Source organism: Nannobrachium achirus (assembly GCF_963921795.1).
Source record: "Nannobrachium achirus genome assembly, chromosome: 15".
Classification (NCBI taxonomy): Eukaryota; Metazoa; Chordata; class Actinopteri; order Myctophiformes; family Myctophidae; genus Nannobrachium; species Nannobrachium achirus.
The window spans coordinates 33,499,401-33,517,317 of NC_137822.1; the positions used below are offsets into that span (position 1 = coordinate 33,499,401).

The window sequence follows — 17,917 nt, forward strand, 5'->3', positions numbered from 1 at the left end:
TTTTCATTTCCTTTTCCTTTTCCATTTCCTTATTCTGATTTCATAATGAATAAAGCGTGATTTATACTTAGGGTAGTTTGTTGTATGCCATTGTTTCATGCCTTGGATGCGTGCCATTGCCGTTGTCGTGCGCCGCTGTCGCGCAGCAGAGGCGTGCACTGTTTTTACATGCACCACAGAAGATGAACAGTGAACCTGCTCCAGTTGTATCCGTGGGCATAATAATTGAAGTATAAGACTGTTGACAGAAGTAACTGAGTTATTTGTACCTGTGATAGGACCTGGCTATGGGGACTGATGCTGAGGGAGAGAAGATTAAGGACCCCATGAGGGCCATCGTCCCCATCCTGCTGGATGCCAACGTCACCACATATGACAAGATCCGCATCATCCTGCTTTACATCTTCCTGAAGAATGGTAAGGGGGAAACCTGCCTATAGTGGAAGTGCCAAGGTTATTATAGATTAGAAATGTCATTATTTGTATTCATTCTTTGACTTCATGTTTTCACTTTCAGTTGAGTTTTTAAAGTGGGCTTTCTAGTTAGTTTAGATTTTATATTGTGAAAATGATTGGTTTTGTTGGTCTAGTTTTTATTAGTTTTCTTTTTTTCTTTTTGTTGTAGTATGGGGTAATTGTCAGGGACGAGATTCAAAAAGGTCAGAAAACATTGCGTATTATGTGAAATTCTGTTTAAAAGGTAACTGGCACAGCTAAACATTGGAAGATAGATTTCATATCCAACCAAAACACTACCACACCAGTACCATCCAATATACACTGTATGAAATATTGACAAAGAAAACTAAGGACATTTTCAATGTGATTTTAATTAGTTTTAGTTCGTTTTGTAAATACACACAGTTTCAGTTAGTAATTGCTTTTTTTTTTACTTCTTCTGGAAAGCCTTGTTTTTATTTTTATTTCATTTAACTGCATTGCCTTTTTTTCTAGTTTGCCATCAATTTCATTTGTTTTAGTTAACTATAATTTAACTAATAACCTTGTTTAAGTACTTTTGAATCCTTTTAATCGCAGTCGTCACTTCAGAATGCGATTACAGTGGAGGAATCCATGAAAGGCAACGCATAAGGTTATCCTTGGAATAGGGAATTCTGACACACTGACTAATGACTCAAACAGACACGCAAAACCCACACCCTCAGGTTGAATTCACCACCTCCTTGTTCCGCTCCCCCTCTCCCACATTCTAGATCCAGATTCTAGAAAGATTCTGGATACCATTTCAAACGTAGACATTCCGGGGTGGGAACAAGGCAAGGGTGAGTTGGAGCACTTTGAATTTGATCATGAAGGTTTGTATATGGTCATGTGTTAGAGATGCTAGAGGCTGGCAGGCTTTAAAAAGACTGTGGCTCATGATGACACATCCTTAAACCCCAACATTTTCAACTTTAATATATAGCCGATGTGCATACTAATACTCCCATACAGTACAGTATATAAGCATATAAAGAGATCTTGGTTGTCCAGAGCCACAGATCTGACCGCTATGCCCACATATGGTCATGCGCATAAATGGGATTGACCGACTTCAAACTTGGTGCGTGTATCGGCAAGGACTCGGTGCCCGCTCGGAGATATCGTTGTCCAGAACCACCAGATATGCCCAAATATGAGCATACCAATATATGGGCATATATACTGATCACATCAATGATCTCTATATATGGGCATAAAAGGGACAAGGACTGACAGATACTGAGATCTCCATGTATGGGCGCAAGAGGGACACAGACAGACGGGTGCAACGGCTACTCTGACAAAGCCACCACACAATGACTCAGACATATCGGTCAGGTCGGGGAACCTCTAGTCTTATAAAAGACAAATCAGAGCTTGAAGCACTGCTGTATCAACTTCACGTGTGTGTGTGTGTGTGTGTGTGTGTGTGTGTGTGTGTGTGTGTGTGTGTGTGTGTGTGTGTGTCAAGGTATCACTGAGGAGAATCTCAACAAGTTGATCCAACATGCCCAGATCCCCCCTGAGGACAGTGAGATCATCACCAACATGGCCCACCTGGGCGTGCCCATTGTCACAGATGTAAGCTCACTGGTCAAAGGATTTCACCTCCTGCCTCCTGTTTATCTGGCCTACGCCATGAAATCCACAAATGTTCAATTTAACTCAGAGACCCATTGCAGGGTTCATTTTATTCCATTTGTACACTGATGACAGTCAATCTTTATGCATATTACTTACTTACTTATCAGCCTCCTCTGGTATTCAGCTATCATGACCATAGATGGAACATAATATAATTTAAAGAATTCAGATGTGAGTGAATGCTCATTGCCCTCTCACAATACTGCCATTCCCCTTTATGTTTACAGTATTTACAAGATACAAATACATGCCAATTATGGACCACAGGAATGCATCTCAGACATTCTGTTTTAATTTATTTATGGGGACATTTTACTGTAAATTCCTTATAATTGAAACACTTTATTTTGTTTACACTCTCTTCTAATGATAATTCCTCCCTTCCTTCCCTAGTCCACTCTTCGCAGAGGAAAGAAGCTTGACAGAAAGGAGCGCGTCAGTGAGCAGACCTACCAGCTGTCTCGCTGGACACCCCTGGTGAAGGACATCATGGAGGTGTGTGGAGTTTTGTGTGTGTGCGTGTGCGTGTGCGTGCGCGTGCGCATGTGCATATGTGCATATGTGCGTGTGCGTGTGTGTACACATCAGTGTGTTATTCAGCAAGCATGTCAGTATGCCTGTGGTGCTAGACAGCACAATCTTGAGAGTGTTGCGCTGCGGTGCATCATGGGACACTTGTAGATCTGATATTTTCAAAATACATATTCAATATACATATACAATATTATTCATTCATTGTTTGATTGATTGATTGATTGATTGATTGAAGACTTTATTAGAAGTTTGCATAGGAAAAGGTACAGTTTCATGACGGTACAGTTCACTGGTACAAGGTCTACTAAAAGGAGATCCTAGAAGGAAACCATTTAAGTATCTCATATAACATTGAATGACAGACGAATAGAACACAGTACTATGCAGTCTCTCTGACTGAGAGGCTTTCTCATTGTTTATTTGTCCTCTCTCCTCCACCACAGGATGTTGTTGAAGACAAGCTGGACACCAAGCACTACCCTTACATCTCCACACGCTCCTCTGCCTCCTTCAGCACCACTGCTGTCAGGTACTCACATTTAACATCTCTATTTGCGTTCACATTCACAAACAGTTGTAGATGCACACACTTGGGAAACTCAACAGTAAGTGTTTCAGGATACAGCTCACATAATGTACAGGAAGCATTGTCTCCTCCATAATGTGGCGACTTCCAATTATGGCACCAGGAGAGGGTGGTCACTGTCACACTGGCAGAGTGTGTGAGAGAGGATTTATTATTAAATCTAATATTTATTTAAACGTGGTCAATTAAATGAAGTCACCTAATTTACAGCAAATTACATCCTGCACATAATTCTATGTTCATTAAAAAATATTTAAAGGGAAAACTCTGACTGGGCAGGGAGTCAGGGAGATAGGTGGATTATTGAGTCTAATGATCATTATAACAATGTCCTGATAATCAAAATATGTCCTATTTTTTCGATGGGTTGTCATTAAAATGTATGTTGACATGGCACACTGACTATCTAGAAAATAAATACATGGCACTTCATTTCAGAAAGGTTGCTGACCCCTGTCTTAGCTCTTGGATTGGGCATTCCTGCAATCTGCAGGCCTCTCACTACTGATTCATGGATATTAGAGAGGCTTCCAAATATTATGAGCACAATTAGTTAACATTTTTGACCAAGCTGTATAATAGCATCCTTAAGACGTTGGTACAGTACTTTAGCACCGCGGTAAGGAATGCCTCTTCCAGACGGTGGTCAAATGTACATGTCACTTCCAAAATGGTCACTTCTCTTCTGTCATCAACACACACACACACACACACACACACACACACACACACACACACACACACACACACACACACACACACACACACACACACACACACACACACACACACACACACACACACACACACACACACACACACACACACACACACACACACACACACACACACACACACACACACACACACACACACACACACACACACACACACACACACACACACACACACACACACACACACACACACACACACACACACACACACACACACACACACACACACACACACACACACACACACACACACACACACACACACACACACACACACACACACACACACACACACACACACACACCTGGCTGGCTACTTTTGTTTGACACAGCTGGACATTGTATACACTAGTGGAACCCCCTGTTCCCCGGTGGTATTTATTTCATTGCAATGTATAGCAGCTCCCATCTAGATGACAAAGGCAAGAAAGGTCGGGTCATCATAGATCAATAGTGATTTGTGCTCAGTGGGGAAAGTGATGGGTTGGTCAGATCAATATCCTGACTGACGATTAAGTAAGAGGGGGCGGGACTGCTTTTGACTGACAGCCGCGAGAGCCATAAACACAAAGGAACACAAAGGATATACAGTAGTAGAATGAGGAAAGCTGAGACAATGGTGTGAGTTTGGAAATACGCTCTGTAAGGTTGACCCGAGCGGCCCAGGCTCCAAGAACAGTCAGGAATGTCTTTCAGGGTTTTTATTTCTCCAAATTCACTGTGCAGGTTTTACAGGTGTTCACATGGCAGAGCTAATACTATTCCAAAATAACAAATAGAGCAATGAGGAAACATAACAACTTGGCGAGCACTAGTACAACAAACCCAACTGGGCTAAGAGTTCTCTTCTGGAAACACCTGAATCACACCAGGTCCAGTAACTCTCCCTCAGGGATGTTCACAGTGCATTTGCCACATCACACACTTCCTGAGCTGTCCCTGCAGCCTCCATTAAATAGGAGCAGACTGCACCACAAGGAAACAGCCCCAATTAGTAATACTACTTCCAATACTTCCATATATCCATTTCCAACATAACCCCCAGCTAGTAAGTGTAACCTAAGCATACTATATGATGCGTTACCTTAAACTTGGGTGCACTTCAAATGAATAACATTCTAAACACATTAGCCTTCTTTGCAACACCCCTCTCCTCCACAGCACTTGGCACCTTCCCATTAATCAAGGAAGTGCCCCCAGCTGTGAAGGAGAGACACAGGAGACATAACCACACCCCCTTATTACCACCACCCCAAACATTCAATAATCAGGCAAACATTGAAATGCAGTGGATTGCAGTTGAGTGTGTACATTGTCTTCACTCATTGTGTGTACTATACTGTATAGGGCACGGCTGCCCCGTGACATTTCCCCCCCCTTCTGATGACGCCCCCTGTGGCGTCCTCGACCGGAAGTCTGTTGTCCCAACCTAGTCTTGAGTGTGGGCTTGGTCCATAGCTACGAAAGCACTTGCCTTGCCCGTCAGCACGGGAGCTAGCCGGACGGCCCACTGACCAGTTGTCCACTCTTGCCAGCCTCTCAAAAGTTGTGGGAAAATGTTCAATGTCATCTGAGTCCTCCAACCTCATCAGCTCCGGGTCCCCCATTGGCACTGGTGCTGCTGCAGCTCCCGGCGCTGGTTCCGCTGGCCCCACTTCCGGCACTGGTTCGGTTGGCACCGCTCCCGGCACTGGATCCGTTGGCCCTGGTGGGGTCCTTGGCCGCGCCCTGGCTGCCTCCATGTCCAACTGGAGCTGGGTTATTTGATGGTTGATGACATCGAGCCTCTGCTCCTGTCGTTGTCGCTCCTTCTCCTGCTTCCTCTCATTCTCTATTTGAGACTGCATGTATGTCTCAAACATTTTGGCCAGGTTGGCACAAGTTGCCTCCTGCGAAGAGGTGGTGCTCACCATGGTGTGGACTGGTTCTCCACCTGTGGCACTGCTGTCCTCCTCGGAGTGCTCTGCTTGCTGCTGCTGGTTACGTAAATGCAGTTTTGGAGGCATCCTGACCGTCTTTTGCTTTCTTCTGACACCACATGTAAGGTTGACCCGAGCGGCCCAGGCTCCAAGAACAGTCAGGAATGTCTTTCAGGGTTTTTATTTTTCCAAATTCACTGTGCAGGTTTTACAGGTGTTCACATGGCAGAGCTAATACTATTCCAAAATAACAAATAGAGCAATGAGGAAACATAACAACTTGGCGAGCACTAGTACAACAAACCCAACTGGGCTAAGAGTTCTCTTCTGGAAACACCTGAATCACACCAGGTCCAGTAACTCTCCCTCAGGGATGTTCACAGTGCATTTGCCACATCACACACTTCCTGAGCTGTCCCTGCAGCCTCCATTAAATAGGAGCAGACTGCACCACAAGGAAACAGCCCCAATTAGTAATACTACTTCCAATACTTCCATATATCCATTTCCAACATAACCCCCAGCTAGTAAGTGTAACCTAAGCATACTATATGATGCGTTACCTTAAACTTGGGTGCACTTCAAATGAATAACATTCTAAACACATTAGCCTTCTTTGCAACACCCCTCTCCTCCACAGCACTTGGCACCTTCCCATTAATCAAGGAAGTGCCCCCAGCTGTGAAGGAGAGACACAGGAGACATAACCACACCCCCTTATTACCACCACCCCAAACATTCAATAATCAGGCAAACATTGAAATGCAGTGGATTGCAGTTGAGTGTGTACATTGTCTTCACTCATTGTGTGTACTATACTGTATAGGGCACGGCTGCCCCGTGACACGCTCAGAGAAACGCTTGGGTGTTTTCTGGATATTTGAGCATTCTGAGTGGTCGGTGTGTCACCGTTCGAACATTCTTTTTGAGTGCTGTTCTCCCACAAATCTAATTTATTTTCACTAGTTTGGGTCCCAGGCAAGCATCTAATCTCTCCTTTGAAAAGTTCGGGAACCAGAGGAGGAACTCATTGTAAAATGTTGTAAAACAGCTTGTTTCGGTACTCTATATACAGTATTCAACATGCAGCTACGTGTAACAACACAGGCAAAGTTACTTATATATAACGCCCCAGGTTTGTTCAGTCATTTGGAGAAGGTTTGAGCAGGCAATTCTGGTTCCAACAGCCACCACGCACGCACACACACACACACACACACACACACACACACACACACACACACACACACACACACACACACACACACACTTTCAGATTTTAAATGAACACTGTGGACTCTGTTGTGCAAACTATCTATACTATAATTTTGCGAATGTCTGTCTGAGTGTCTGTCTGTCTGTCTGTCTGTCTGAAACAGCGATTGATCTGAAATCGCATCACAATTAGCATATGAACACACCTAACATAACTGTGAAGCCCGTTTGTCACTTTCACAAATCGTATGCTGTATATTAGCATTTTTATGGTGTATCTACTATCTATTCTGCATCTAGCTTGAGGCTCATCTATTCTGCATCTAGCATGAGGCAAAATGTTTAACCAGCTCTCTCTGTGTGTGTGTGTGTGTGTGTGTGTGTGTGTGTGTGTGTGTGTGTGTGTGTGTGTGTGTGTGTGTGTGTGCAGGCAGGCAGGCGGGTGTGTGTGCGGGCGGGTGGGCGGGGCGGGCGGGCTGGGGGGGGGGGGGGGGGGGGGAGACAGTATCTCTGTAGCCATTAAACGAAACGGGTTTCTTACATTGATGCTCCTACATCATGCAAGCACCAGTTAAAGTTACTTTCCATCCCTCATATACTGTGTGCACAGTGCACATCCCATAACCCACACACTGCACATCATTTTGGAGCTCATATCTTTGAACGGGTAAGGGCTAGTTAGATAAGAACTACCAGTGCATCTGCTCTGGTAATTAAACAGGCACAGTGCATACACTTAGCAGCTTAGCAGCAGTATATACCTAATTTCCAGTCACACCAAGTCTTACCACCATCAGGCTAAAATAGGTCCAGGGGAAATATTTTCTGTCTTTCTTTTTTGCCCAATTTCCCCTATTCCCCAATTTAGTCATCATCTCAATTCCATGATTTCCCCACACACTTCTCAATGCTGACCCCTACTGGTTGGTCTTCGGACTTGTTGGTCAAGGGAAAGTATTATAACATTGCCTCATGTAAATAAATCGTTATGAACAAAGCAATAAAGTGCATCATCACAAAGTGGAAAAAGTCATTATACATCGATACAATTTTCAAAAAGCATGCAATAAAATGCCATGTATATCAATGTCTATCGTGGCATACAAGTTAGCCTATGTGACTGCCGAGATGAAAACACTACAAAATTGATTTGAGCATTGAGTAGTGGTATGAGAATGCTGACACACTGAATGACCTCTACTAACTCTTAATTCTTGTCAATGTGAGTGTGTGTGTGTGTGTGTGTGTGTGTGTGTGTGTGTGTGTGTGTGTGTGTGTGTGTGTGTGTGTGTGTGTGTGTGTGTGTGTGTGTGCGTGCGTGCGTGTGTGTGTATTGATTTGACACCCAATGTGCCTTCTGTTGGAAACTGAGCTAACGGCACAGTCCTCCCCTCCCCCAGTGTTATTGACACAATTCAGCTCTACTAATCCACTACATTTGGAAATATGACACATATGCACTACACATATCACACAAGTATAAAGGCGCATTCCCACTGGGCCAGATAACAGATAAAAAAATCTCTTTCTCCAGATATTTTTCCATTCAAGTGGATGGTAGATACAGATAAAAAAAAATCTGTCACAGATGAAACAAATATCTGTGACAAATATTTCTTTTATCTGTATCTACTATCCACTTGAATGGAAAAATATCTGGAGAAAGAGATTTTTTATCTGTTATCTGGCCCAGTTAGGGACTCAATTATCAAGATACGTTTTTTTTAATATACTGTATATCCCTTTATGTATATACAAGGAATTGTCTCCCTGGTGTCTCGTGCTTTGGTCAATTAAACACAGTCTGGTGTCCCTATAGGCAGATAATAGTAGATATACAAGTTCAAACACGGCACAGTGCGACGCGCTTCCAGCTTGTAGGTCGGCTATATGCGTTATTCGTTGCACGACGAAGATCGCGAGGCTTTAGAACCCTTGCCGATGAGGTATCAAAGTTCACTGTGTTTTAACAAATAGTGACCCGTGACTGTCTTTCTCTGCCCTGACAGTGCCCGATATGGCCACTGGCACAAGAACAAGACACCTGGGGAGTACCGCACTGGACCGCGCGTCATGGTCTTCATCATTGGGGGTGTGTCCTTCAGCGAAATGCGCTGCGCTTACGAGGTCACACAGGCCAACGGCAAGTGGGAGGCCATCATTGGTGAGTGCGGGAACAGGGGGCGCCACTGAGCGCACGCTGGGGAGGGGGTTTACAGGAAATGGTTACCAAACGGGAAGGAAGTGAGTAGAGTCTGGCGTATACTGTATGTGGAGACCAGAGGCACTGAAATAGAAATGGACATACAGCGCAAGAAATGTGTGTCAAAGAGATATTATATTTTGTGCAAAAATCTTCTTTTTGTTTATAAAGAAGGTGAGACAATAAGGTATTTGGATTGAGATAGTTTTGCTTTTTAAAAGATGTGTCTTATTTCATTTCAATTACATATTATTTCTTTCGATCAAGTGACCGTGTATTGAAATGACAATTCTTGAAGGTTGACATGACATGATTTAACTTATAGGAATAATATAACTGTAAGAAGAAGAAAAACAAATAGATTCATATATACTGTATATATTTTTGTTGTGGGATTTGTTATCACATGCATTTTCAAAGGTTTTCCCCTTTGGTCAACTCTGAGGCTGACTGATTCAAACACTGACCAGGCTGTGGAACACTGGCTACTTGAATCACTTGTTGTCATTGGTTTAGGTCAGCATGCAAAGATATGAAAGAGCATATTAGAACAACACTACACATCTCAGCACTAAAACCTCCTCACCTTTCCCCTCTGTGTTGACACGCCTGTCTAAAGAACCACAAATAGAGCTCTTGAGACTAAGAAGACCCTTGACCAAAAATACGTAGGGCGCTGATTTTCTATGGCATTGCGATTTGCTGATATGACTTTCATGCACATTCAACACTATTGGCAAAATACGATTGAATCTACAGTACATGAACTATCATCGTTTTGTAGACGATTATTTATGTTACCTGCTGTACGTATTGTGTCTATGTTTGTCCAAAATATCCCTTTTTTGGTATGTCCTCGTGTTTGTGTTTACAGCCTAGTCAGTCGTTGTGTTATAGAAGGGAAGAAAGAAGCTTTGTCGTGTCATTTTTTGTTGAGATCTTGCTTCTGCTTCAAACCTGTTGAGAAAATGTTGTCTTTCAATTGCTGCTACGCCATGTCTTTTTCTGTATGTCTTGTCCAGGTCGTGTTTGTGTGACACTGTCGGTGCAATTGCTGGATTGTGTGTGATGTGAGTGTGTGAGTGTGTGTGTGTGTGTGTGTGTGTGTGTGTGTATGCACGATGGGGTGCTGTGGGTGGTCTGTCTTAACCCTTCTTTTGCACAATGCCAGAGAGGTGGAGAGAGAGAGAGAGAGAGAGAGAGAGAGAGAGAGAGAGAGAGAGAGAAAGAGAGAGAGAGAGAGAGAGTGAGAGAGAGAGAGAGAGAGAGAGAGTGTGTGGGGGAATGGGGCGTGTGGCATCTGCTGAGAAATGGAGTGGTGAAGACGCCTCTGTTCCTCCACAGGTTCCACCCACACGCTCACCCCCACCAAATTCTTAACGGACCTGCAGCACCCCGACTTCCGAGAGTCAACCAGGGTGTCCTTTGAGGACCCTGGGCCCGAAGCCTCAGACGAGTGAGGCAAAGACAGAGTGGGAGGGAGAGAGAGAGGGAGAGAGAAATCACACTGAAAAAAGTAAAGGCGGCCGCGCAAAGAAGCCCTTTCTGAAACCTCACAGAACAAGGGCTTTCTTCTCGTTTTCCTTCCTACCTCTTGCAACACTCAGCACTGTTTTTTATGTGACCACCCCCACCCCCACCCCCATCCCCCCACCCCGTCCTCCTCGCTTCAGGGATGGGGGTCCCCCACCTTTGCCTCACTGCAATGGACCCCTCTTTCAGGCTTGATTCCCTACACGCCGTCCATTGGCCAAGTCAGAATTGGAATTACGTTCCACATCGGCCAATAACGGATTGTCTGTGCCATTTAGTTGTACAGTAAGGCAGCTAAAAGACTGATGGACCCTTACAGGTCTGTAAGTTGGACGAATGGAACCAAGCGGTTCCATTTGTACATCTCTCAGAGTTATGCGGGTCCTTGGCCTTAATGCATACCAAACTGGGGGTCCTTGAAATGAAAAGATTGGAGAAACCACTGCAGAGAAGGGCCTACAGTTTGTGAAGCAGTGTACGGAAGCCTGTGGGAAGTGAAGCCTGTGCAGAGAGCAGTGTCCACGTGAGCTCATCCCTGCTACCTCCTCCTCCAGCTCCCATCATCTCAGCTGGGTGGATTAAATCGCCCTTCAGTGCCTGTGGCCCTGAGCCCTCTCAGCTTGTTGCATACTCCTCTCCTGCTAACAGAAACTCCTGATTGGTACTGATTTAATCTACCCCCGAGATCCATCCTCCTCACTTTCTTGTTGTCTTAATTATTTATTTTTCTAATTCCCTTCCCAAAAGACAATCACGTCCTGTTTTTATTTTGTCATGTTTTTGTTTTCTTTGTTACATTTTTCAGTCGTTTCTTTCAGGGCAGGTCCTTGAGTTGATGTTGGATTTCAAAGAAGGACTTTGTTTCTTCTTTACCGTCTTGTTTTTGCTCCCAATCCTCTGACACCGCTGCCCCCCTCCTCCCAACACACACACACAAACACACACGCCCTGCGCGCGCACACACATGCGCATGTGTCCTCTACACCACACACTCAGCTCAGCATCATTATGCTCACATGGCTCACGGCAGCAAAGATCACACTGGATATTAGCTCTCCATTCCCTTCTGGTTAGCATCCATCCTGATGATATTCATCCAGGCAGTGACACACTGGGCAATTTTAATGCATTTAAGCCAATAAAGCTCAGACAACACATTGTTCTGACTTGTCCAAAAGGTTACTCGGTGTGTCACTTCTTGACTTCTTGACTATTGACCATATTCACATGGTGGCCAACTTGCTCTTACTGTATGTCATACTCAGAGCTTTTGATGTATGTTTGATGTCAGGGGTAATTAATAGTGATTTGCTTAATCAATGCTCCGTCGTATGCCGTGAGGCAACAAAAGACGATTTACAAGCAGACGTGTTGAGAGCTTGCAGATCCGCTATTTTCGGTGTACAGCGAAATCTGACTTTAAATGGTTTAGTCTCGTTATGAATCTTTGGTCTGACTCTGAACTAGGTATGAATCTTTGGTCTGACTCTGAACTAGGCTTATTAAGAGTGCAGCCACTGTGAATATTGTCAATGTTGCAATGCTCCACCGTCCTGAGATGTCACATAATTGATCTCAAACGGCTGTCAGTAGCCTACACGTATTCCTCACTGTGTTCCCCCTCATGTTGGAGAAGAACCGTCTACCTCAGCTCATCCTCTTAACATTGCTTAGAATGAGAATATCTTTTAGTATGGACATAAGAGCGGGCACATCAAAGATACAGGATATCCAATTTTATATGTTTCCGATAGAATAAATATATTTAAAACACGTTTAAGAATTAGTCAAAATAGCAAAAGGTGATCTTGTAGATTGGCTACTTTCACTATTGTTGAAATAGGGCATAAAGGTTATTAATCCATCGTGTATTTTTATACCTTTGGGTCCTGGGGTAACACCTTATTTATCTTCTGGGTCTCGAGCTGAAAAGGTTTGGGAACCCCTGCCTTACACAGACTGTCATTTGAAAGTTGGATTTTTTTTATTTTTTTTTTACCCATGCAGCAACAACGGATCCTTCACAGCATCACAGTCAAGGGCATCCATCTCATTTTCAACTAATCTTGCTAAAAGCTATATCGTTTACAAACCAAGATTTGGTTCTATGTTTTTTTTTTTTTTTTTTTCGTTTTTTTGTTTTTTCTATTTATTTTATTTTTTTAAACAGCAATTCTCACCATGAGCAGTATGGATGCCGCCCTTCCCCCCAAACATACTGCCGCATCCAACACTACCTGAACAAAATGGCCATCACTTTACTAAAACAAGATTGTTTTTCTGCTATTTTGATCCGAAACCTCCTCATGTACAAGCGATGCCACTGTGTTGTGTTTCTGGCCCCCCGAGGCCCCCACAAAGCTGTGTGTTTGGAACTTAGCAAGGGGACAGGAGAGAACTAGGTGGGGCCAGTCCGAAGTTGACCTCTGTGACTAGTGACCTCACCCCCACCAGACCCCACTCACCTCCGCCACAACCCACAATGCCTGCATCACCATAGTAACCCAACTTGAGATGGACTTGCCTCTTTCTCTTCTGTGCCTGTCTCTAGACTGTCAACCACCTGCCCGTTTGGTCACAGGACATAGTATTAGCTTGAACCACTTAAGCCCTTCGTCGTATGACAAAGAGCGAAAATAACAGATCCACAAGCTATACAAAGCGGTGTGGCGATGCAACGTATTGTTTGCTTGTGGATCGGCTATTTCCTCTGCTTAAAAAATACATCTTTGAACATTTTTCTCCCAGAATGACATGCCCAAAATAGGGACGCCAGGTTGAAAGTGGTTAAGTGAAAATGTTTCTTAAGGAGCAATGAAGTAGAGAGTTTTAGTGAGCAAGAAACATGCAGCTTTGCCACAGAAACAAACAAACAAATGAAGTTAAATACTGCTGTTTAACAGGTGTGGGGAGTAAATCAAAACTTTGATCGGTCTGTTTGCCCTCTTTACTAACAACGGTCCTGGTATGTTTAAGATGGGGGTAAGCCATCACTCAGTAACACAGCCTGGTGACAAACCAGTTTGACAAATGTTTGGTTTACTCCTTTTAAGTGCTTTATGATGTCCGAAATGTGTCTTCAGCTGTCGAAACAGCCTCAGTGTCCTCAGGGTTATTGAATTTAAGAATTTAAGATTTCCATTCACATTTTACAGTAAGATATAGTTTGGGGGAATGCTCATAATCATAGTCAAATAGAGAACATCCGTTTTTGTCTTTTTGCAGTGTCCATTCATTGTTTGAGGTGACATTTATCAGCTGTTAGGATGCATTCTGATTTAGCGCCTTCGACGTCACGTACACTAAACTGATGATTTAATGTGGAATGATGTCCCAAGATTTTTATATAAAGGTTTTAAGCTCCCAGAATCCTGACAGTTATGTGATGTCGTCACTGATCTGCGTGTCTCAAAAGTTTCAGTTGCATGTAATGTAAAGCCTGATTTACACTTTGTTTCCCGCTGGTGTCGCGCACGAGTCTCACCCAGTGTTCTTTTTTTTTGTGTGCACCGGTGACGCGCATCATTGATGCGTGTCATCAATGTTGCGTGTCGGAAATAGCCAATCTACGATCTATAATTTCTCAAATTCTCAACTGTGTTTTTTACTTTACTTTCAATTTGTTTTCATTACATGACAGCTCTCATCCGATTATAGATGTTACATAGATTTCAACCAGGCTTTCGTAGTAAGAGCTGAAAACACATTTTGCTCAGATCATATATATATACATACAGTATTATATATATATATACTGTAGTATATACAGAAAGAATGTGTATGGGCCAATCTAATACTGTGTGTGATGGTGTGCATGTGTGTGTGTGTGTGTGTGTGTGTGTGCGCGCGTGCGTGTGTTCCTCTGGATGCTTGTGCAGGATCGACTCACATCTTCACCCCTACCAGTCTTCTGGAACAGCTCAAGGCCATGAACAAACCAGACGAGGAAGTGACGAGCTAAAGATCTGTCCAATCACGTCTCTCTTTTCTCCTCTTAAAACCTCCCCCCTATGTTCATCTTCAAACCTGACCCTGACCCCCCCCCCCCCCGACCCAACATTACCAAAACCCTGAATTCATTGTTTATGCATCTTGCTTGAGAGAAAAAAAAAACAAAATAAAAAAAAAATCTCTTGACAAAAAGAAATATATGTTGTAACAAAGAATAAAATCCTTGCAAGTATTCTCATGTTTTACAATGGATGCAACTAAAACGTATTTAAAAAGGTTTAAATATCAACAAAAGGCCATTTAAAACTGAAAGTACCAAATGTAATATTGTATGCTATGATACCTGCTATAATGTGTAAAAGGTAGAGGTTTTCTCTGTTCCTTTGTTTTATATTCTTGATGTGTAATTTTATTGGCATTGGGTGGAGGAGGGATGTATAGTTTGATATATATAAAAATATATCACTTTGACATGCAATACGTTTCATCAAATGCCTAGAGGAGAACCCCCATTTGAGATGTTTGTTATCAGTAGCATGCTTGGATGTTGTGTGGACTGTTCCTGTGTGTACTTTGGTTGTGGATGTTTCCCGGAAATCAGAGAATCCTTTTTATGATGATCTAGCGCTGAGACACTTCTGTGTGATAAGAAGACATTCTGTACAAAAAAAGAAGAGAGAGAGAGAGAGAGAGAGAGAGAGAGAGAAAAAAGAAAACATATCAAGCTACAACCATCCCTCCTCCAGCTGCTAGAGTGGAAGTATGTACTGACTACCACAACCTTTTTTCCTTTCTCTGGAGAGATTTCACGTTTTAGTGTCAAAAAGGCCATTGCTTGCAGATATTTAAAGAAAAATCTTAAAATGGCCAATTGTATTTCAGTATTGTATCCTGTCAGATTAAGTCTTCTCATTGGTTAGTAACAATGTTTAATCGGGCCATGCACTGAGTAGTGTTGTGTGTGTGCCATATGTTGCTGTTTTAGCGTCTCACTGTTGACTGGTGATATTTCTGACTGTGAAGTAGTTTTCCTTTAAGCACCAACGTGAAGCCACTGTGTTTGTGATGTTTTAGCTGTAGCTGTTAGTGATCAACCTGGGGAAAACTAGAAAAAAATGATATCTCTATCTTGTTTGTCTGGTAGATTTCTCCTCTTGCAATGTAAAAATCCAACAATGGTGAATGGCTTTGCAAAGAATTTTAATCCCACTATTTGTCTTTTTATTTCCTCTCTAAGTCCTCTCTTCTTCCCTGGCCAAACAAGTTGTATATTGCACTATGCGTTTTCTGTGATGCAAACGCTTGATTTTATCTTATTTTTTTCTATTATCATTTGCTGTTGTATAGGGTCACTCTGTCAATTAAATTGATTTATATCAAAGTTATTTATCAGAGAAGAATTATAATAAATGAAAACATTAGTCTGTCTTAAACCATGTTTAACTTATTGGGATTCTATGTTTGCGAGTGTTCAAGCACAAAGGAAAGTATACTTCATGTGTACCTATGTACTAAGGCTGTCTAATAAATTGGCTTCCATTATAAGGACACTGACTTAACTCATACTTTACTCTCATCATGTGACACCACCGCAATGCTTTGTCTTTACTCTTTAAAGAGTAAAGTGATTTCTTTCCTCCCTAAAACATGATTATCAGGTATTATGATTATACTTGAAGGAAGATTATTTTAAAAAGTGTACATAGTGTTAAAATTATGCTTGTGGCGTAAAAAAGAACTTCTGGGGACTCAGACCTAATCTGATTGTTTATTTGAGTATTTCCAATTTTCAATAATTCCAATTTTCAATACTTTTACTTCTACATCAGCCTGTCATCTCAGAGGGAAATACTGAACCTTTATTTCACTACAATTATTAGAAATCTTAAGTTAATAGTTAGTTTGTAGATTTTAATTATTACAGAACAGTAGGTTTCGTATGGGTTAAAATAATGTACTATTTTGAGGGTTGCAGCCTGAAAAGGTTGAGAACCACTGCATTTGCTACATTTAAACTGCATTTTTTTTTATGACATTACAGCTGCTGTTTTACTGCCTCTTCCCACTGTTATTAACTACTTACCTTATACCTTGCATCATGTATATATTTCTATATCACACATTTCTCCACGTTTTGATATGGTCTGTTTTTATTTATGCTATGAGAATGACAGTGATTTCCATGCTTGATTGTGGGTTTTATGTTAATAATATGGACCACAACACAGTGTAATTCAAAAGGAGGAGAATTCTTTCTAAACTCCATTGTGTACCTTGCCTTATTTAACACTGTTTATAACAATAGTTTGACATACTAAGAAATAAGAGTTCTCTTAAATCACCTTTAAAATCACCTGAAGCACTAGGGCAATGGTTAAACTATTCTATTTACTGAATACATTGTTGAACTGTTAACTATTAATGCTGCTACAATGTCTAACAAAATAAGTTCACTCCACAAACTGCACACAATACTTCACAATAAAGAAACCTTAAACCTTGAGGATACAAATTACACATTAGATAATTTGTGTATTTAATAAAGGATATATAAGTTATATTGGGTGACACTTGGTCTGAAGAAGACTAAGTTATCAAAGCACACCATTTCCAGGTTAAAAATGATCAAATAGCCTAGTAAAGCATGTCAAAAATAATTCAGCCATAGGCTTAAGTCGATTGTAAAACGTTATTAAAAAAGTGAATGATATAAAACGTACACACACAGCTATCAGAGAAGGGACAAACAAAGAGCATAGCCTGCGGGTGGCACTGTGACTGGGAGAAAACCCTTGGTCAAACTAAAAGGCTGAATATACAATAACAAACGCTGTTAATCACACAAAAAATGTTTTATTAAATGAATGAGTATTTAAATGAATATTTACAAGATATTTACATCAGAGCATAATGAAGTGCATATGTATACAGTAAAAACAATACAACAGTATACAGTGAAAATGAATGGGTTATAAGGTTATAACCTTTGGGAATTCTTTCAACAAAGTAGATTTCCTGGATCCAGACCATAAACTCTGCCCACGTTTAGGTGGGTTTAAAAATAAACTTTTATAAAAAGGTGTTTTAAATTGTCTGTTACATGACTTACAAG

The 17,917-nt window shown here is 41.9% G+C and overlaps 1 protein-coding gene across 1 annotated transcript in view; it reads left to right on the forward strand.

Moving 5' to 3' along the window:
* stxbp1a (syntaxin binding protein 1a) overlaps positions 1-14,859 on the forward strand; it is a gene marked incomplete at its 5' end in the record, with an annotated part of 43,235 nt that extends 28,376 nt beyond the window's left edge. The window contains 7 exons of the mRNA XM_080742443.1: positions 279-417; positions 1,955-2,064; positions 2,521-2,622; positions 3,105-3,190; positions 9,128-9,282; positions 10,666-10,837; positions 14,733-14,859. Of these exons, the coding sequence (XP_080598569.1) occupies positions 279-417; positions 1,955-2,064; positions 2,521-2,622; positions 3,105-3,190; positions 9,128-9,282; positions 10,666-10,781 (708 nt within the window). The 3' untranslated portion in view covers positions 10,782-10,837; positions 14,733-14,859. The remainder of the gene's footprint in view (positions 1-278; positions 418-1,954; positions 2,065-2,520; positions 2,623-3,104; positions 3,191-9,127; positions 9,283-10,665; positions 10,838-14,732) is intronic.
* Positions 14,860-17,917: the final 3,058 nt, after the last annotated feature.